The 20469-nt window shown below is 53.3% G+C and overlaps 1 protein-coding gene across 21 annotated transcripts in view; it reads left to right on the forward strand.

Annotated features, from left to right (window-relative positions):
* Positions 1–20469, forward strand: part of MYO18A (myosin XVIIIA) — a 95194-nt gene that overhangs the window by 16098 nt on the left and 58627 nt on the right. Inside the window, exon 1 of one of the 21 annotated variants that reach the window (XM_089900688.1) lies at positions 17622–17641. The exons of the other annotated variants lie outside the window; for them this stretch is intronic. Coding sequence (XP_089756814.1) covers positions 17636–17641 — 6 coding nt within the window. The 5' untranslated portion in view covers positions 17622–17635. Of the gene's footprint in view, positions 1–17621; positions 17642–20469 lie in introns of those variants that run through there. 21 annotated transcript variants of the gene reach the window in all.

Raw genomic sequence — 20469 nt, forward strand, 5'->3', positions numbered from 1 at the left:
AGCCCAGCTGGCTAAACCCTGGCCGATGTGGTTGTCCCCCTGCCACCAAGAGCTAGAGGAGCTGGCCTGCATGGGAGCCGTACCTAGAAAGCACTGCTCCCCTGAGCTTCTGAGGATGTGGTGGGAGGGGAGAGATGGGGGTTTAAAGGAAGGCCTACCACTCCCTCCCAGTCAAGGCTAGTTTCCTGAGCTGTCAGGCATTTGCCCGAGATCTGTGGTACAGTTTCTTCTGTTGGACCTTGGGGTTTGTACTTAAAGGCTATAGGGGGCTTCCCTGGTGGCGCAGTGGTTAAGAATCCACCTGCCAACGCAGCGGACATAGTTTTGAGCCCTGGTCCGGGAAGATCCCACATGCCGCGGAGCGACTAAGCCCGTGCACCACAACTACTGAGCCTGCGCTCTAGAGCCGGTGAGCCACAACTACTGAAGCCCACACACCTAGAGCCCGTGCTCCACAGCAAGAGAAGCCCCCACTCGACGCAACTAGAGAAAGGCTGCGCCTAGCAACAAAGACCCAACTCAGCCATAAATAAATAAATAGATAAACAAACAAACAAACAAAGGCTATAGGGCTGTCAGGTTCCTTAAAAGGTCGTCGTGTCCATCTAAACCACATCCACACTCCAGAATCGGGAAGAGAGCATGTTATAGTGTAAAGAGCGTAGACTTTGGAGTCAGAAAGACCTGTGTTTGAGTTTTACTAAAGTTACCAAACTTTGTGAGCCTCAGTTTACCGACTCCCTTAAACATTGAATGAAGTGTGCTTAAGAACCGGCACTGTACCAGGCACAGGGGGATTAAATAAATAAAATATAATCTTTCCTTGAGGGAGCATAGACCTAAGTGAAGAAATGCAACCAAGCACCGTAACTGCTATCACGGAGGTCTGCACAGCTATGCAATGGGGTGAGAAGGAGGACGTGGCCAGTTGTGCTAGGGAGAAAAGGGGTGGCCATTAGGAGAGGCCTCCGAGGCAAAGTGACCCATGACCTCTATAAACCGGCTGTATTCTGTCCTCCCAGAACCTGAGAGGACTAAATCAGAGAAGGATGCACACCCAACCAACTACAGTTTTCTCTGAGAAAGAGAATAAGATTGGAGCTAAAGGGAGACTTGTTTTTTATTCTGTATACCATGCTTTGTGGGCCTTTATTTAAGATAAACATGTTTGTGTATTAGATGATGTCACTTAGATAGACTTCAGCCGGTAGTAAATGTAGGAAGATTAGTACCCTTCCCTCTGCCCAGTCTCTAATGCCATCCAGGAAAGATAATTTTGCAGCCTCTTTAATTAATCCGTCCTAGTGCTCTCCCATTCTTGCCCCTGGTGAGGTTTTCTTTCCAACGGGACGCCTAACGCTTTTGTCCAGACTTTCTCTGTAGCTCTGTCAAAAACAGCCAGCTGGCGGGAAAGATGGGGCGCTGGATGCTCTCTTTCTTTTTCCAGCTTTTTAGAGTCTGGCTTCTCAGGGCTGCAGGCATGGTCATCAGTGGCCTTGCAGCGGACTGGCTGGTCAGGGTTGCCTGCATCTGGGAGAAGGCAGGGGCCCCCTTGCTGTAGTGGAAGGCCCTAGTCCCCTGGGCGGAAACGGTATGAGCCTCACCAACCTTGTCCCCAGGGTCCCTGGGTGCTGTCAGGAGTGGGGCCTGCAAGATTCCAAGGGGAGACTTGAAATTGTGCTGCTTCCAGGCCTTGCCAGGCCAGCCAGCTTCTGGGCAGTGTGGCCTTCCCAGGGGCTTCTGGTGGTGGAGAAGTTGGGTACTGCCTGAGTTCAGGGTTCTAAAATGCTCTGTTCCTAATGTTACTCCAGGAATTTTGTGTGTGTGTGTGGTACGCGGGCCTCTCACCGCTGTGAGAGCACAGGCTCCGGACGCGCAGGCTCAGTGGCCATGGCTCACGGGCCCAGCCGCTCCGCAGCACGTGGGATCTTCCCGGACCGGGGCACGAACCCGCGTCCCCTGCATCGGCAGGCGGACTCTCAATCACTGCGCCACCAGGGAAGCCCCACTCCAGGAATTTTTTACTTCATTTTGCGCCAAAGCTTCTGGCACCTCTGGCATCAGAGTCTCACCATGTGAGAGCCCTGGTTTGGGGGCTCAGGGTGGACCCCAAACTGTGTTCTTTTGGTAATGAGAGGCGGGTGGGTAGGTGTCAAGGGTGTGAGAACTGGTGGGTGAAAGGTCTTTGGGAGCATTTTGGGGGGTTGTCTGTCCTGGATTAGTGGGGTGCATGGGACCAGCATGTAGACTAGGTCACTTTTTTCTGCTAGGTCTCCCTTTTGTCTTCAGAGGACCATTCTGCTTTTTTCCCAGTGAGATGCTAGATGAGCTACAGTCCCAGAGTGCCCTGGCCACCCAGCCCGTCGGTGGTGGGCACAGTGCCCAGGCCACATTGGACTGGGTGTGGGGACATGTCATGGTCATCGGTTGTTTTTGCAGGCACAGCTTGGAGTCCTGGTGCAGGGCAGAGCCTTGATTGAGGTAGCCTCCTCCGGCCCCTTCCAGCCCTGGCCAGAACTCCTCTGGCCCATCCTGATACCCCTGGCCACCTTGTCCTCCTCTCCCTTCTAATCTCTCTTATTTACATTGAAGTGGTTCTGGAAAATACCAGATATGCAAACACCCAGACTGGGGGTGGGTGAGGAGTGGGGTGAAGGGGGGGCGTGTGTGGCGGGTGGGAACACAAGTATTTTAAAAATGCTGCAAATCTCTACAGCATTTCCCAGAAACCACAAGCACGCGTTCCGCCTGCCAGCAAGGCTCCCACCACCCCGCTACACTAAGCTGCTGGATTCTCCTCACTGGAGCCTGGGGTGGAGAGCAGCATCGTGGGGTGGGGACCGGTGACCAGTTGGGGTGAGGGCTCCCCTGCTGCCTGGGCAGGCTGCCTGGCGCCTCCTTTGTCCGTCCGGGCAGCGGGCACGGATGTGCCCCAGGCATCTGCAGCACTGTGGGCGCGCGCTGTGCCAGACAGGCACTGCCAAGGAACGGAGTCTTCATGGCCCCCCACCTCTTGCTGTGCAGTTTGTGGGGGGTGCCCAGCCAACCCTAGAGTCCTGCGTGGTGCTTGGCAGCAGCTTCCGTCCTGTGAAATACAGGGGACAGTGTCAGCAAAGCTTATTTTTTCAGTTGTTGGCTCTAGTTTGGTTGGGAAACTATTTCCTCAGGCCTGGGTCACCACTCTGGCTCCCTTAATCTCCCACCATATGTTCCTCAGAATCAGGGCATGGCTGAGCCAGGCCGCTTTGCACAAACTCTGCAGCAGGGAAGGACGTGGCGTGTTTGCCCAGTGTCCTGTATGGCACCCAGTACAGTGCGTAGCACGTACATGCTCCCCAAGTGGTATTTAATTGATCTGGTAAAGATTCAGCCGAACAGAAATGCGTTGAGGGAAGGGCATGCAAAGTGGAAGCAAGAACAAAGATCCTGGCTGGCGTTCCCTCTGCTTTCATTAGACACTGTTCTAGACGTTTCACACATGTTAACTCATTAAGTTTTCCCAGCAACCCTTTGAAGCAGGTATTGTAATCATCTCTGTTTTGCAGATGAGGAGAAGACTGGTTTACAGAGAGGTTAAGGTTAAGTTACCTACGGTTTCACGGTTATTAAGTGACTGGTCAGGATTTGAACTCAAGGTATCAGCTTCCTGCCCTTCACTATGCATAGGAGAGATGGATATCTATATATCCATATAGAGAGCTGTATAGGGCAGGGGAAGGCAGTCTCTGGATATCCTTATACATCCACTGCCCAGCCCAGGCCTGGGCCTTCCGGTTCCCGCTGCCCTGTCACTAGAAGCCTCTTCTCCGGAAGGAAAGGGGAAGCGGCCGGGAGTGACTGGCCGCTCGTGCTCTGTGGACGGCGCTCTGCAGAAGGGCGTTGCGCTTAGTCTCTGTAGAGGATTAGCCAGAGGAAGTGAGCCCAAGTGGCAGCAGGCGGGATGTAATCTTGTGGGAGCTGGGAGAGGTACTGGAAAGGCGGCTGAGGGAAGCCGCAGGAAGACAAGTGGCGTCTGTCTTGTCAGCCTTCGGGTGTGGTCCCCCGGGGTGGGGGAGGGTGGTGCTTTTGCCCCTCATACGTCTCCCCTTCTAGATCCTGGAGGCCAGGCACGTTGCCCCCTCACCTTTTTTGGCCCTTACTGACATGCTGGTACTGACCTCTGTAGCATTTGGGGTAGCAAGATCCCCGGAACGTCACCTCTGACCAACAACATGCCCTCTTCTGTGGCGCAGGGGTGAATGTGTTCTCTCCTAGTGTGCACTGTGGGACAGAGGTGAGGAGCACGGCCTGGCAGAGCGCCTGGCAGGTGGTGGGTGTGCAACGCAGAGTTCTCACTGGCTTCTACCATCGAGTCTCTGCTGTTCCTTTTGTCTACCATGCTTTTCCCTGCCCACCCTCATGTACTCATACATACCGGCCCCGGTTTGAATATCATTTCCTGAGGGAAGCCTTCCCTGGCCCTCTCAGACCATGTCAGGTCTGCACATCCTCTGTCTCCTTTATAACTTTCATCAAGACTGTAATTAATTCGTTATCTTCTTATTTCTGCCATGCTGGAGCACTTGAGAGCAGTGGATATTTGTGGAAGGAAAGAAGATGGTTCTCTAGTCAGGAACTGGTTTCCCATTCTCTCTTGTCTGGGTTCCCTTGTTTAGCTCAGTTTGGGTTCCTAGAACCCTCCCCACTGACTGTCCTTGGTGACTTGTCTGCAGTGTGTTAGGACTTTGTTTCTTGTGTGCCTGGACCCTCGGCATCCCTCACATGAGTGGAGGGGAGATGGGCTCTAGACAGCCAGGAGCAGGGGCCTGGGGAGGGGGCTCTGGGAGGAGGGTCCCTGGGACAGCCTGCCAAGGAAGGCACCAGGCATGGGTGAGAAGCAGATTCAGGGTCACATGAGGTCACACAGTGTCCGGCCCAGGGGACCTTGGAGGAATGTGCCTGTCTTACTGGCTGCAGGTCTCTGAGGGGGTGGAATGTGGCCTGACAGGGCTCAGGGCGCCTTCTTTCCTTCTGCTTTCCCTGGGCTGCCTGTGTGCTGGAATGTCGGCAGGCTGGGAATTTTCACAGCAAGGATTTTTCCCAGTCAGAGCGACAGATTCCAGCTGGAGCCTGGGGACAGCTCCCGAAGGGGCAGGGGCTGCCGGAGAGGGCGGGGGCAGATGCGGGGCAGCCCCAGCTGCTCTGCTCTTGGGGCCTGGACTCAGTTCCCATCCTCTCTGGGAAATGCAAACATCTGTCTCCCCATTGGGCCAGGCCAGGGGGAGCCTGGGCTTCTGGAGCTGCGGGGCTCAGGAGAGGCAGCGGGAGGCCTTGGGGACCAGAGACTCAACCTCAGTGAGGCGAGAACGTGGCTGGCCGTATCCCACAGGGCCTCACTTCCTCCAGACGGTAAGTGCGTCAGGAAGGGGTACTGCCTCGATTCCATCCTCAGGTGGGGCTGTGCCTGCCAGACCCAGGTTCTCGGACCTGTAGGGGCCACCCAGCCTCGGCAGGAGGTAGCATCGCTGAGTTTGTCACCTGTATCCGTCCTCCACTCTGTGGGCCACACAGCACCTCCAGGGCCTGGTTCCCTCTCTTAGTGACCTTTCCAGCCCCTGTGCCCTCTGCCCTCTGAGCTCCATTCTGCTGGCTCCTCCCTCCAATTCCCATTTCTGCAAGGAGGTGACTCACTTCCTCCCTCCCTGCCCAGCTTCTCTCACTGCTGGGCCCTAGGACAAGCGGGTACCCACAGGGAGGGAGGTTTCTCACAGGGCACTTCCCGGGCTCTCTTCTCTGGCAGCAGGACTGTGAGGCTGCCCCGGCTGTGGGCAGAAGAGGGCTGCAGGTGGGGTGGGCCGGGGAGGGGCCTGGCTCTGGGCTGCAGGGACCAGGTGCCAGTGTCCCCCAAGCCTTGGCACACTCGAGGCAGGAGGTCAGGAAACCTTGAGGAGCACCTGCTTCCTGTCACCCTGTGGGCTTGGTTCTGTGGAGGAGAAAGGCTGAAGATGTCATCACTGTGATCTGGGAGCCTGTGCTTTCTCTAGAACAGAAGACATCTGCGAAAAGATAGATCTCAGCCCGGAGTGGCATGGGCTGGAGGCCAAGCAGTGACGGCACTGTCAGGCAGCATGAGACGGTCATGACTCTCTGTGACACCCAGTTTCATGCCCAGCCCCATCCCATCAAGGGGAAAGTGCGTGGAGAGTCCGGTGGAGCCTTCCGGGGACAAGGCGAGGGGAGGGGTCTGATACAATGTCCTTGTTCCCGCTGGCGGCCTGCATCCTGTCCCTGCCCACCCCCAGGTCCCTCATCCGTGGACTGGTTTGGTTGTGGAGCCGCCTGCAGAAGCACCGGCTTCAGAGCAGTGAAAGGTTTCCTCCCTGGGTGGGCTGGCATCTTCTATCTCACCTGGAGCTGTCCAGGCTGTGAGAGCCTGTGCGCCTGGCGCTTCAGGCGCAGGGCACCCAGCCTGTGCTGGGCCTCCTCCTCTGCAGGCGGCCTAGGTTACCTAAAGGACACAGGCACAGGGTAAGGCTGAGGCCCCACTCACTTGGCCATGCATCAAGATCAATAGAGGCGAGAGGGAAACTGGGCGCACCGCCTGAGAAACCTGGGGGTACGGCTGTGGGCTGTCTTCCTGGAATCAAGTGGCCAGCAAAATCCTTATTCCCCGTAGCACTTGGCTTTGCCTGGAGGAGCCCTCATTTCTCTGGCAGACTGCAGTGATCCTGATTCTGGCTTCAGGATTTCTGGACAATGACAGGAGTTTTTTGTTTAGATGAGGTTGGGGGCGGCAGGTGGGAATGAGGCCTAGGGTTGGAGAAGGTGAGGGGTACCAGCCTGAACACCTTTGCTTGGTAAAAGGCCCTCACCCTCCGTCGTGGGAGGTGAGCCACCCTGCCTAGTCACACAGATGCCTGTCTGCATTCCTCTCCCAGGGCTTCTTTATTGTTTCCTGCCCCCACCCATTATTTCTTGGCCCTGACCTGGGGAGAAGAACCAGGCTCTGTGACGGGACACCCAGCTTGGAAATGGCTTGGCGCACGTACACACACACATACACACACACACACTCAGCAGAATTTAGTCTGGGTTGTCCTTTTCACCCAGACCCTTCCAAAGCATTTCTGCCATCAGCTTCCAGCCCTTCTAACCAGCCCTCGCCTTCTCTGTGCAGAGGAAGGCTGGCCACAAACCAGAGGACTTGGTTTCTGGGGCAGAAGAAGGCACAGCTTTCCTGTTTTTTTATCAGGGCCCTGGGTTCCCCACCCAGCCCCTGTGTCTTCCTTAGATCACTGTTTTCTTTGTGGGTGTTTTGGGGGGCCACGCCATGCAGCATGTGGAACTTCCCCGACCAGGGATCAAGTCCGTGCCCCCTGCATTGGAAGCGCGGAGCCTTGACCACTGGACCACCAGGGAAGTCCAGACCACTGGTTCTGAGGTCTCTCTCTGTGCCTCTGAAAGAGGAGCCCCTGCTATAAAGGGTCTCCCATCTTCCCTCCCCACCCATTCCCTTCAAAATCCCCAGACTGCAGCTCTTATTGTTGCTGTAGAACCAGATGCTTGGCTAATATGAAGTTGGATGGGAAGGCTGGTTTTGGCTGTACGAGCTACTTTCAGCTCATTTGGGGGAGGAGAGGGAAGAGGAAGCCAGCATAGGCAGAAGGGCCCACAAATCGGGAGTTGTGTATGATTGTGTATGTGTTGTTGATCCATTGGTATGTACTGGGCATGGCACAGACTCTGGAGCCGGACTGCCTGGGTTTGAATCCTGGCTCTGCTGCTGACTAGCTGGGTGACCGTGGGCAAGTTGATTTCTCTGTGCCTCATTTTCCTCATGTGTAAAATAAGAACACTAGTACTTTCCTTGTGAGGCTGTTTTGAGGATTAAGGAATCAGCACATGTAAATCACTTAGAATAGTGTTATTGTCATCATCACTGATCTGTCTCTGAGGGCTGAGAAGCACTTGGTGCCTGGGAGCCTGACGGGTCATCTGCCCACAGGAATGCCACAGCCTGTTAACGACTCAGCTCAGCTCATGGAGGGTGGGGTGGGCTTTACTCTTCTCCTTAGGATGGTGCTTTTGCCCAAAGCGCCTTCCAGGTGGAGATAGGGAAATAAGGCCCAGACTGGTCCCCAAGCTTACTCAGGGCCACGTGGTAGCCTCAGAGTAGGATTGCTTTGCCCTGGACATCCAGTCCAATCTGTTTGATGCCAGTTTTCAAAACTGTGCTACTTTGCCTGTGATTTCCTTCCGTCAAATTCTTGGCTGATAACGATACCTTTCGATGACCAAACTTCTTTCCTATTTGTTTTCCAGTTGAACAAACAAACTCTACTTTCTTGTGGTCTCTTTACAACTTACTGTGTTTCCTCGCACCTGTGTTGCCTCTGACAGCCCACGTGGATCAGGGCTAAGCAGGAATTGAGGCACAGAAGAGAGAGGCAGCCCTGACCTGCCAGTTCCCGGGTCTGTTCTCTGCTCCCTCCCTCACACTTACGAGCTTCCCCAGACGCTCCCACCTTGGATTTTCTAGCTACTGTATCAAAACCTTTCAAATTAAGTGCCGGTGGTAGAATGTGATATAGCAGTCGGATCCGTGCCCTGGTCCCTCCTTCCTCCCTGGGGAGCTTGATTGAGGCTCTCTAGCAAGGTGAGCATGCCCCGGAGTCCTTTCTCCACCACGTCCTCCTCCCCCTCTTCCTCATTTGCTTTATCCATCTGGCACCACAGGGAGGTGTCCGGTTATGGTCCCCGCTACCCTATGGGAGAACTCCTAACATTCTGTTCAGTACAAGGCTTCATTGCCTTATTTGCTCTTCACAGTTCAGGGTGCTGCTGGCACTTCTTTTTCTGGGAGCACTAACATCAGATGAGTCCAGCAGCGGGTGATGTGGGGAAGCCCTCAGGCCACTACATTCCAGATGTCTTACCCATGCATGGTCCAGAGACTCTGCAGAAACAAGGAATGATTGTGTGCACTGAGGGGCTTTCTCCCAGGCCTGGGATGCCTTGGGGTGGGGGCTGGCTTCCATTCAGCCTTGCCTTTTCAGCCCTTCTGCATCTGGCTTCTGCTCCCAGGCTGGGGGTTACATTGTGGCTACCGTCCCCTCCCCCACTTCTTTCTGAGGCCTGGGGGGTCAAGGCATGGCACATGGGGATAGGAGTCTAAGCAGACTCTGGGGCAGGGGTGGGAAAGAACAGCAGGTGGTCAGGGACAACACCTGAAGGAGTATTTGGCAAGGATGACAAGGACGAGCTGAAAGGGGGATCCTCTGGACCAGACCTGTCCAGTAGAAAGTTCTGCAAAGTGATAAATGTTCGATAGTCTGTGCTTTCCAACTTGGTAGCCATTAGCCACACGTGGCTATTAAGTACTTGAAATGTGGCCAGTGTGACTGAGAAACTGAATTTTAAATTTTATGTCATTTTTAATTTAATCAGAAGCATTTCCTTGTTTCAATTTAAATAGCCACACTTAGCTAGTGGCTACTGTATTGAACAGTGCAGCTCTAGACAGCTCATTCAGAAAGAAGTGGTGGGGTGCTCTTGAACCTCGTCTCGTCTTGCCGTCCCCCTGGTGAGGCTGGGAGGGTGGTGTTTTCTCTTCCTTTCAGGAAGGAAGGCTTGTTCTCTCGGGCAATTTCTACACTTCACCAACTCAGGAATCCTGATGCCCCAGGGCCAACGGGTCCCTGGCCATGTGCCACCACAACTGGGGCAGTGCTTCCCCAGCTCGCCAAGCATGTTTTCTGCCCAGCCTGGTAATACACAGGTGCTCGCATGCCCCAGTGGATTTGGCCAGGGCTGTTAATGCAGAGGTGGGGGGTTAGTAGGAAAAGTAGAAGCTTTTGCTTCTTCCTTCCTGCTTCTATGGAGATTGGGTCTGTGCTTTATTTTGACTTCAAAGAGTGCTAGAAACAAGCCCAACAGGGGCCTCCAGAGGTGAACACACAGATCCTCAAACATTTATTGAATATCCAGTGTTTGGAGGACACTGAGGCTTATCTAAAGGAGTGTCTCTGAGAATAAATAGCACAGGCCTCCACCTCACACTCCGGGAGGCCATACTGATATTTTAAATTGGTGTGGCTGACCCTTAAACTGGGTTTCCTTTTTTTTATCCTCTGGAAATAGAGAAGAGTTGTCGTTTATGTGAAAAAGAGAAGAACGATTCTTCATTATGCTTATTCTCTCCTGTCTGCCAGAGGAGGTGGGGATGGGAATATCACGCGTGGTGCATTTAGTAGACTCAGAAGTGCCCCAAGTCTTGGTGGGATTTGGGGCAGGAGGGTGGAGGATGTTGGAAAACCAGCCTCAAGGTTGGCCCTTGGCTTTGGGCCTTGTGGGAGCTTGGCAAGCAGAGGCAGTTTGGAAAGTCCCCAGGGGCCATGAGGAAAGCCCCAGCAGCTGAGAGTCCTCAGGGAGCAGCAGGCCTACTGGAGCCACCAGTCAGGTGGTCCGTCCCCGCAGGCAGCCGGGACCTGACTTCGAGGGGATGGTCTCCTGGTCTTCTCAGAGAGGACAAGCCCAGACTTCCCTGCTTGGGCTCTGTGCCCACGAGATGGTGTGGTGTCAACAGGCTCTGAGCAAACCTTTGGGTGTGCCAAGGCAGGGGCTGGGGGAGCCCAAAGCCTCAGTGACCACCTCTGGGGCAGTGATGTGGGGCTGGCCACTCCGAGCCCACTAACCCCCCTGGATTGCTTGTCCCAGACCTCTCCCCACGACACAGGCTCAAGGCATCCCTGGAGTCTTCCGTTTATTCATGAAGTCATCCATTCATCCATTTTATTCCATCAATAAGCATTTACTGAGTGCCTGCTATACACAGGGACTGTTTTGGGCTGTGGGGATGGAGCAGTGATGAAAGCAAAGTCTGCGCCGAGCTCATCTTTGCCTCTTCTGGACGTATCCTTCCAGGGTAAAGGGAGATGCCATCTTGCCGCTTCTGCCCGCCTCAGCCTCCAGCTCCCAGGGGGCGCCTCTTGGGGGCGGGGCCGGCAGGGCGACCCCAAGGAGGTGCTATCCCGCGGCCTGGGCGCCGGCTGGCCCTTGAGAAGGGGGCGGCCGCCCTCTGCCGGGCTCCAGTGGCACTACAGGGCGGGTGCACACCGGGCTTCCAGGCGCATGTGCCGGCCGGGCCCCGCCCCCGACTCCGCCCCTGCGCTGGCGGCGGGCCCGTCGGGGCCAGGAAGCGTAGGCCTCAGGGGTTGGGGGCGGGGCCGGGGGCTGACTTGGCCGTAACCCAGCGAGGCAACTCCTGGGCATCCCATCCCTGCGCCTGCACCTTTGGTCTCGGCGGGTTTCTCCTCAGACCTCCTCCTCCTCCCTGCGGCCATCCCTAGGCTTCAAGAGGGTCTGTTCCCTTCCTTTGGGATCCACTGGTTATTGATGCCCAGTAAAATTTCAGAAAAAACCTTGGTATCTCAAAGAGTACCAGTCACTGTCTACTGACACACTTACACTGTTACTTTATAGGAGAGAAGACATTTCTTACACACCAAAAAAAAAAAAAAAAAAAGGTAATAAAGGCTAATCCTTGCCAACAGAGGGAAGGCACAGGTGCTGAGAGACCTTTGAACTGATCATCCCGAAGAATGCATCTGTCTGGTGGTGGGGAGTCTCCAGGAAGCATAAATAAATGCTCCAGGCCCTCCCCAGCCCTGAGAGCATAGCGCTGGAAACAAGACTCCCCCCAACTTCCTTACATAAAGAGTTCTATTAGTGACACTTTATACATTGCAAATTAGTCATAACACAAGCACTACATAATTAGTATCCATTTATGGAGACAGTGTTTATAGCCCCCCCCCCTTTTCTTTTAAGAGTTTTGATTTAAAGGGGAACTAGAAAGACAAATGGGGTCAGAGGAGTATTCTTTCATTAAAATGCTAATTAGAACCTCAGTCTCAATGTTTTACAAACTACCTCCCTCTAAACCAGCCTCAAGAAGTTCACAGTCTAGTGGTAAGGGGATGAAACAAACAAAAAACAAAAAACCCCAAAACAGGCATTGTGCTTCCCCGCAGTGTTCACCGTGAGGTATTACACATCATCATTAGTTGCAAGAGTAAACGACTTACTCCTCAGAGCCTCCTGTCTAGCCTGCTCCCAGCTCTGCTTAACCACTTTGCCTAACCCAGTGCCGGAAACAGAGCCAAGGCCCTTTCACTCACCCAACACTACCAACGTGGCAGAGCAGAGTAGTTGAAGTTGTTACTCAATCTGGATATTCCTTTGTTCCCCATTCTTTTCTGCGTGGCTAATTACACATGTACCTTTCAGATCAGTTAGTTAAATCCAATGGATATTTATTGAACACCTACTTTGTGCCTGGTTCTGGGGAGTAGGATGGTATCTAAAGGAAGTAGGAAATCGTCCCTGTTCTCCAGGGGGAGAAGGCTTAAACACATGACACAAATAGATTACCATCAAAACATCAGTTTAGTCATGGCATATACTCATTAAACTTCAATAAATTCAACTACAGTTCCCCCCCGCAATCCGAAAGTACAGCGTTCCTATGAAACCTTTTGGAAGCTGAAATGGTGCAAAGTAGAGAAGCAATGACCTTAAGGCACATTTTGCTAATGGACGCATTTTTAAAAATCGAGATAAAGCACACATACAGATTCACTTCAAAGCTATGACAGTCTTTTTTGTTTGTTTGTTTTTTTGTGGTACGCGGGCCTCTCACTGTTGTGGCCTCTCCCGTTGCGGAGCACAGGCTCTGGACGCGCAGGCTCAGCGGCCACGGCTCACGGGCCTAGCCGCTCCGCGGCATGTGGGGGCACGAACCCGTGTCCCCTGCATCAGCAGGCGGACTCTCAACCACTGCGCCACCAGGGAAGCCCAAAGCTACGACAGTTTGATGCTGAGATGCTGAGTGTAGTTCCTGGGGAAGGAGCTTGGCAGTGCTGCCTGGCGTGTGTCCTGTCGCTATAACGCTTGCTGCAAAACAAACACTGGACACTATTTTTGTTCTTAGCATTTTTTTGTAAAAGCGAAAATCCTCTTCAGATTTCTTTTGCTTATCGGAAACAGGTACTAATGTATGCCTTTCGTAAAAGCCAAGTGGCATAAAACAAACCTTCAAAAAATGGAGGATACCTGTATGTGGTTGTGTAGGAAACTATATATTACTGTAGTCTGAAATTATAACCATTGTATTTTGTACACTTTTATTCAATGCTGTACATGACTGTATACATTATGCTTTCAGATATATAGAATGGTATATACAAACCCATGTGTACTATACTTTGTGAGCAGGTTTAGGGATTTTTAAGAGTAATTTTGACTATACTCTATTTTTGCCTTACATGCTGACTTTAGAATCTAATTCCACATGGTATGTGACTCCCCTCTATGTGATAGAGCACCGTGTCGAGTATACTCAAGAACCACCGTGCATATGTGCTTATGTATAGGTATAGACAGTGAACACTGTGGGTTTTTTGGGTTTTTTTCTTTTCACTACACCTTGGTTTTTAATAATAATTTGATCACTACCGACAATTTGCCAGGCCTAATGCTAGGTGCTTTCCATGTACTTCTTTTTTTTTTTTTAATAAATTTATTTATTTCTTAATTTATTTTTGGTTGTGTTGGGTCTTCGTTGCTGCACTTGCGCTTTCTCTAGTTGCCATGAGTGGAGGCTACTGTTTGTTGCAGTGCGGGCTTCTCATTGCAGTGTCTTCTCTTGCCGTCGAGCACAGGCTCTAGGCACCCGGGCTCAGTAGTTGTGGCTCGCAGGCTCTAGAGCGCAGGCTCAGTAGTTGTGGCGCACAGGCTTAGTTGCTCCGCGGCATGTGGGATCTTCCTGGACCAGGGCTCGAACCCACGTCCCCTGCATTGACGGGTGGATTCTTAACCACTGTGCCACCAGGGAAGTCCCACTATTTTTTTTTTTTTAATTCTCACGACAACCCCATAAGGTAAGTGTACTATTATAAGGCAAAGAGTGGAAAATCTAAAAAATCGAGTAACTTTCCCTTAGGTCAGACTGCAAGAAAGAGTCCGAGCTGGGATTTAGACTTTGCACTCTGTTACCACGCAGGTCTTGGGTTTTGGGAAAGGCTTCATGAAGGAGGTGGAACTCACGATGGACTTTGAGAAATGGGGAAGGTGGAGGGGCTGGTGGAGAAACTTTCATAAGTAAAGGCTCTGTGGGAGATGAGGGCAGGGAGCCGTGGGAAGATCTTCCTGAGAGAGTGAGAGCCTGGAGTGCTGGGGAGAGGGCGAGGGTGAGAGGAAGGTGAGGGTGAAGCGCTGAGGAGGACCCAGATTGTGGCTGTCCTTAGAGGGAGGCTGAGGTGCCTGGAGGTGGTCTGGCTGGCTGTGGGAGTGACCGCGTGGCCCCCAGAGCCATAGGACAGGCTTAAGGACCAGGTCCTGAGACAGCACTGAGCTTTGAGCAGCAGAGGGAGTAATGGTGATTATGTGTGAAGCTGAGTGGGTTGCCAGGGCCCCAGTTTCCCCCTCTGAATGAAGAGGTTTCCCTTTTCGCTAAGGGAAGTGAAACTGCCCTGAGATGGTCTCCGTCAGTAACACCAAGCATCTCAGAGACAGAATGGACAGGATCTAGTCATCTGAGTAGAAACTCGGAACGGATGGGCCCACGGTTACTACTAGTAAGTCAGACGAGACTGTGCAGACGAAGTGACACTCGGTCACCCAGAAGTCATCTTCCAGGGCACTGCCGAATGGCAGGTGAGCCTCGAAGGCCCTCAGGCAGCCAGCGTAGAGAACACTGAGTCTGCGTGTGAAAACCCAGGCCTTTCACTCACAGGAGAGGCTGTGTGTTCGCTGACATCCCACGTGTTCTGCTCTGGACTCTTCTGTCAGGCTTGGTTATTTGGCTTTACAGCCTTTGGCAGAAACAGCATATTAGAAGGAGGTGAGACTGCGCAAGACAGGCGTGCTGACAGGCAGAGTGACAGCCGATGGTCTGGCAGGGGTAGGGGACAAAAGAACTAAACAGCAGATACACAGACACAAAGGGCGTCTGGCCTTCCTAACATGGGGGTAGCCCGAGGCTTCAGGTTGACTGCGGTGCCGAGTCGGGGCTGGTGCCCTTGGAGAGTGGTTTGGGGTGTTGGTGGGGCAGAAGCCAGGCTGTCAGTCAGGAGGTCAGAGTTTAAGATGTTAGAGATGAGTTCAGAGTATTTTACCAAAGAAAGAGAGTCTATAAAATGTTCGTTATTTTTATGATTGGAAATAGTAATAGAATTTAGAAAACTACTTAAAATAGAAAGTATTTTGTCCCTTAAAGAGGGTAGGCTTCAGTTACCTGAAAATTTTGCTTGGGATGCCTCTCCCCCACCCCAATGATCACAGATAGATGATAACTGTTAAAACTTATCGAAAACATAGGGGCTGGACCCTGTTCTTAGGGCTTTGCAAGTACTAATTCATTTAATGCCTACAATAACCCTATGTAGTAGGCACTATTACTTCCCCCATTTTATAGGTGAAGAAACGGAAGCAAGAGTGAAGTCGTGTAGTTTACTGCATGGAAGAGCCGAGATTGAACCCGGCAGTCTGGCTCTGGAGGCCTCACTAACTTAACCACAACACAGTGTGAGTAACTCCTTTAAAGCCGTGGTTCTCAGAATCACCTAGAGAGGGCTGGTAAAAACTCAGCATAAAAACATGCTGAGTTTCTGATTCAGTAGGTCTGGGGTGGGGCCCTAGAGTTTATATTTCTGACAAGTTCCTAGGTGATGCTGATCCTGTTGGTCTGGAGACCACATTTTGAAAACCAAAGCCCTTTCCCTGACTGAGACCTCACCAATTTCATGCTAAGAGAGTCAGTGCAGCATAATCCTCATTTTGCGGATGAGGGAAGTCTAAGTCACCTGCCCGTGGCCACACAGCTAAGTCATTCATTCCTTCATTCACTGACTCTCTCATTGATATAACAAATGGGCACCTCTGCACTAGGCCTCATGTTGACCTTGCAGTCAAGCAGCTCTCAGCTGTGGCTGTATGTAAGAATCACCGCGGGAGCTTTTAAAAATCCCAGTGCCCGGGCCGCCCTCCCAGACCAATTAACTCAGAAACTAGGGGGAAGAGGTGGGATGGAGGCATCAGTATTTTTAAAGTCCCACTGGGAATTTCAGTGTGCCACTGAGGCAAGTGATACCACTGTGTCAAGAAAGCACTGGAGGTACGAAGACCTGTGACATGGCACGTGCCCCCGAAGGGCCAGACCATCTCCCCGGGAAGACACACCACTCCCTAGAAAGCAGACTCACGAGCCCAGCGTCCTAATGGCTTGTACAGCGAGTGGCAGGTAGGAGCCGGAGCTGGGCTTCGGTCCTCTTGGGCAGTGCTTAGCAACCTCTTCACAGAGAAAGTAATACTGTTTACAGGACCCGCTGGGCTCACAGGACCGGCCAGGGTGACAGGCCTGGGGTCTCCAGACACCCTGTTGGGTATTGGTTAGGAGACAGCTCTGCTCTGGCTTCTCAGCAACCCCCCCTCCCCTCCCCATTCCCCTCCCCCCCGCCCCTTTTCTTCCTGGAGAGGAAGAGGGAGGCAACCACTGTTTCCTTTTTTGCTGCAGAGCTGACAGCTTCTGAGACAGCTTCAAAAGACCTGTCTTTTGGCTCCTTCCCACCTGCGCCCATCTCCCATTTCAGCCTCACCGGTGTCCCCAGCCCTGGTCTGGGTACCCTGTGGTGCTAACTGAAGAGCCAGGCCAGGTTTCTCTTCATGAGGAACGCTGGCCTCTCACTGGCAGCCCTCGCTCATCCGCCAGACACCCAAGATTTCCTCTGTCTGCAGGGCCAGGGCCCACCCACCACACCCCACCTACCCCACCTACCCCACCCTCCTCTGTGCCTGTGCAGTCACTGGCTGTGTGGGAGGGATGTCTACGCAGAGTGTGCGGTTGATCCTTTGCACGTCCCCGGTGTATTTATTACAGGGGGGCGGCCACAGTGGGCCTCAGACTGATGGTGCGGGTCTCTGCTCCTGCAGGACTTTATAGGATGGCTGTGTTTGCGCACAGTGGGCAGTGGGCCCTGTGTGTTGTATTGGATGTGACGTTGGTGGTTGTCTTGGCCTCTGCCGCAGTTATTAGATGGCTGGGGTGAGCCTATGATTTGTGTGTTCTCAGGAGCACTGTGCTGTGATCGAGTGTTCATGCATGCTGGTGTGTGTATGTGTGTGTGTGTGTGTGTGTGTACACGTGAACGCGCATGTGCCTGTCTTGACTCTGGCCTGTAGGGCTGGGGGGCTGCAGGTCTCAAATTCCTCTGCTATTTTTAGGGGCCATATCAGCTCAGCTGTCGGGAGCTTGGGTGTGTGTCAGTCGGAAAGTCTCACCCTCCGCGTCCCTTGCCCCTAACCCTCCAACACTGCCTGCCCCCCACCCCACGTCCTCACTCCAAGAGCCTCCTCCGTCTCTTCCACGCGTGCTGTATCACCCTCTCCCCCCGGCATACCTGGTACCCGCAGTCCTCCAGGCCACTCACTCTCGCACTCTCTCCCACTGGCTCTGGCCTGGGTTGGGCAGCTCTGGGCGGGAGGGGCCTGGAGAGAGGGAGGGGAACAGGGGCGGGGCTGCTGCCAGTGCTATTTTGAGCTGCTAACGGAGCAGCATCGGAGAGGAGACTCCTTGCTCTGGCCTGCTCCAGGCCAGGCTATGCGGGTGAGTGTCCCTCTGACCCCCCACCCCGGAAATGTCCCAGGCTCCTCATGCTGTTTCCTCATTGAGGAAAGGAGGGGACTTTTTGTTATTTCCTTCGAGGGGGCTGAAGTAGGTGGGGAGGGAGGCGTGAGGCTGCCTTGGTGGGGAGAGAACCATCCATCCCCGCAGCCTCTACCTCTCAGAGGCGAGGGGCAGGGCTTCCTGGGCCTGACTCATGACTCGGGAGGTCTTGTCCCTGCTTTGCGGGAGGTCTTGTCCCTGCTTTGCGTTGCCAGCATGGCCCTCCACCCCCGCTTCCCCCTGGTGGACAAGAGAGAGGGGCTTGAGAGGGGCGGCTTTTGGAGTTGTCAGGGATCCCCCTTTCATTGTCCCCGAGAGTGGACTCACCATGGGCTCCTCCATTTCTGTGGATCGGACGCTCGGAAGGGCCACAGATGGCATCTTGGGGAGTAAGTTCCTTAAAAAAGCAAGTGAGGACAGACACAGCGGCCTCCCAGTCCGTTCCGTTCCCCCACGCCGCCCCTCCCGGCCACCAAGGGTAAGGTTTTCAGTTGTGTCAGCAGTTGGCAGAGAGTATGGACTGGCCTGGTGCGGAGGTGTATCAGGAGCCTGAGATGTGCCTCGGAGCATTTGTATCTCCCTGTGCCCAAGGACTGCCCCGCTCCAGCCACAAAACTGGCACCAGCGCCAACGTGTGTGGGCGGGCTGGGGGTGGGGCCCGAGAGGCTTCTTACCCTGAGAGTGGGTGCTTCCTGGTAGAGCTTATAACCCACCCCACCTTGGGCCTCCAGGTCCCGGCACCAGGTCACAGACTTGGGGCCATGCACGCCGGTGGCCAGGCAGTTGGCAAAGTGCCCTGCAGAGGGGCAGTGAGTATCCCCAGAGAAGGGGGGGCCTCCAGCAGGTCTGGCCGTTGGAGGAGGAAGCCTGGGCCTTTTGCAACTGCAGTGGCAGCAGGAAGCCATCCCAGCGCACCTGCTTCCTCTAGGCTGGCCTGGCCGACAGTGGCCGCGCGCTTGGCTACTTTCTGTTCCGCCCTGGGCGGGGGGAGGGCTCTCGCTGGAGGCTGGACCAAAGGGGCCAGGGTGTCCATGCCAAGCTCTTCTCCCCTTTCTTCTCTGACAGCATGGCCTTTAGGCCACTCCCTGCAGAACCCTCCCAAGCGGCTCTGTATAAAGCTTATCCCAGTCATGGGTGGCTGGAGGGGTAGAGGCCATCTCTGGAAACCCCAGCTTTCTACCCAAACTCTTGCTCTGGCAGGTGATTTCATGGAAGGACAATGGCACAGGTGAACCAAGGGAGGTGGGGGCAGGGCTTCCTTCCATCCCCTAACATGAGCCTCTGAGGTTCTTGCTGGAGGACAGACCTGGGCGTAAGTCCCAATCAGCCACTCACTGCTGTGAGACCTTGGGCAGGTCATTTCTGAGCCTCCTTTTTCTCATTTGTAAAGTAGGAATCATCCTAGTATCTACTGCAGAGGGATGTTGTGAGGATTAAATGAGATCATGCGTGTAAAGCGTTCAGCACAGTACCTGGCACTTAGTAATGCTCAAGAAAGACTAACTGTTCTTACTGTTACTTCTTCCCTGCACCTTCCTCCTCCTCCACATCCTTAGATTAGTCGGTGCTAGGCTAGGACTGGCAGGGATAGGGTCAAGTGGGAGCTCCCTTCTGTGTTCGAATGGGAAAGGAGAGAGAGGAGGATGCCATGAGAAGCCCGGAGCGTGTGTGCGAGTTGGTAGAGGGAAGAGCTGCCACGTTCCCTTGGCCACAGGCAGCAGGATCTTCTCTTCCCCTAGGCAGTCTTTCTCAGGGTGTCCACTGCCCTCGGGGGCTTGCAGTGGGTGGACATCTGGCATGGATGTCCGCGATACATTTGTCCAGGCTGAGCACTCCAGGCCTGAGGGGTGCCTGGTGGGTGGAACGATCCCCCTGGGGGCATTTGTGCACCTGTACCCTCCTGTGCGGGGCACAGAGGATGATAAGTGAAGGGTGGATGGTCCTTGCTCATGATGTAGAGGGTAAAACCCAGCCTGACCCAGACCCCTGAGCCTTGGAAGCCTTCGGGGCTGAGGGTAGATGGGTCCCTCAGCACATTTCTTGGATTTCTCCTCTTTGAGAACAAATGCTTTTAGCTATTATCTCCTCTGCTTTTTCTTTTTTATTGACTGTTTAGCCATCTTTATAAGAGAAATAAATAGTAAGTAACAAATACATAACAAAATAAATACCAAATGTCTCTATTATGTCTAATTTGTACAAGGTTGTTAGGATCACTGTTTGCTTTCTATTTAGGTGCTAGTTTTTTTGTGAATCACTGTTCTTTTAGGAGGAGTTTTCCATATGGTTACATTGGCCACATGTTTGTTCGTTTAAATGGCAACACAACAGTGTATTGTACTGAAGTAACATAGTTTACCTAACCCCTCCCTAACTCTAGGGAGTTAACTATCTCCAAGTTAGGGCTATTATAGACAGTGCATTTTTGTATTGGTCTGTGGAGGTTTTCTTTCTCTTCCTTTCTTTAAGTCAGCTCGTCGCTTATACGTTCCTGAAGGTGGGACAGCCAGGCCAGAGGCTGATGCGTCTCATGGCTTTTGTTGGCTCCAGGGAGAGCTACTAAGCAATTTCAGAGTGTCCTGCCCTCCCTTCAGCCCCATGGCAATCGGGTTTACTATCTACTTATTGTTGCTACATTTAGAGATTATACCTCCCTTGTTTTCCCCACCTCCCTGGGAATCAGGATCGACAAGTCTTATTCTCCGTAGTTTACAGCTGACAGAAGAGACCAGATGGGAATAAGAGGTTTGTACAGAGAACCCACTGCA

Source organism: Delphinapterus leucas, chromosome 19, assembly GCF_059928025.1.
Source record: "Delphinapterus leucas isolate spDelLeu-1000000601 "Yukka" chromosome 19, BTC_Dleu_Yukka2, whole genome shotgun sequence".
Classification (NCBI taxonomy): Eukaryota; Metazoa; Chordata; class Mammalia; order Artiodactyla; family Monodontidae; genus Delphinapterus; species Delphinapterus leucas.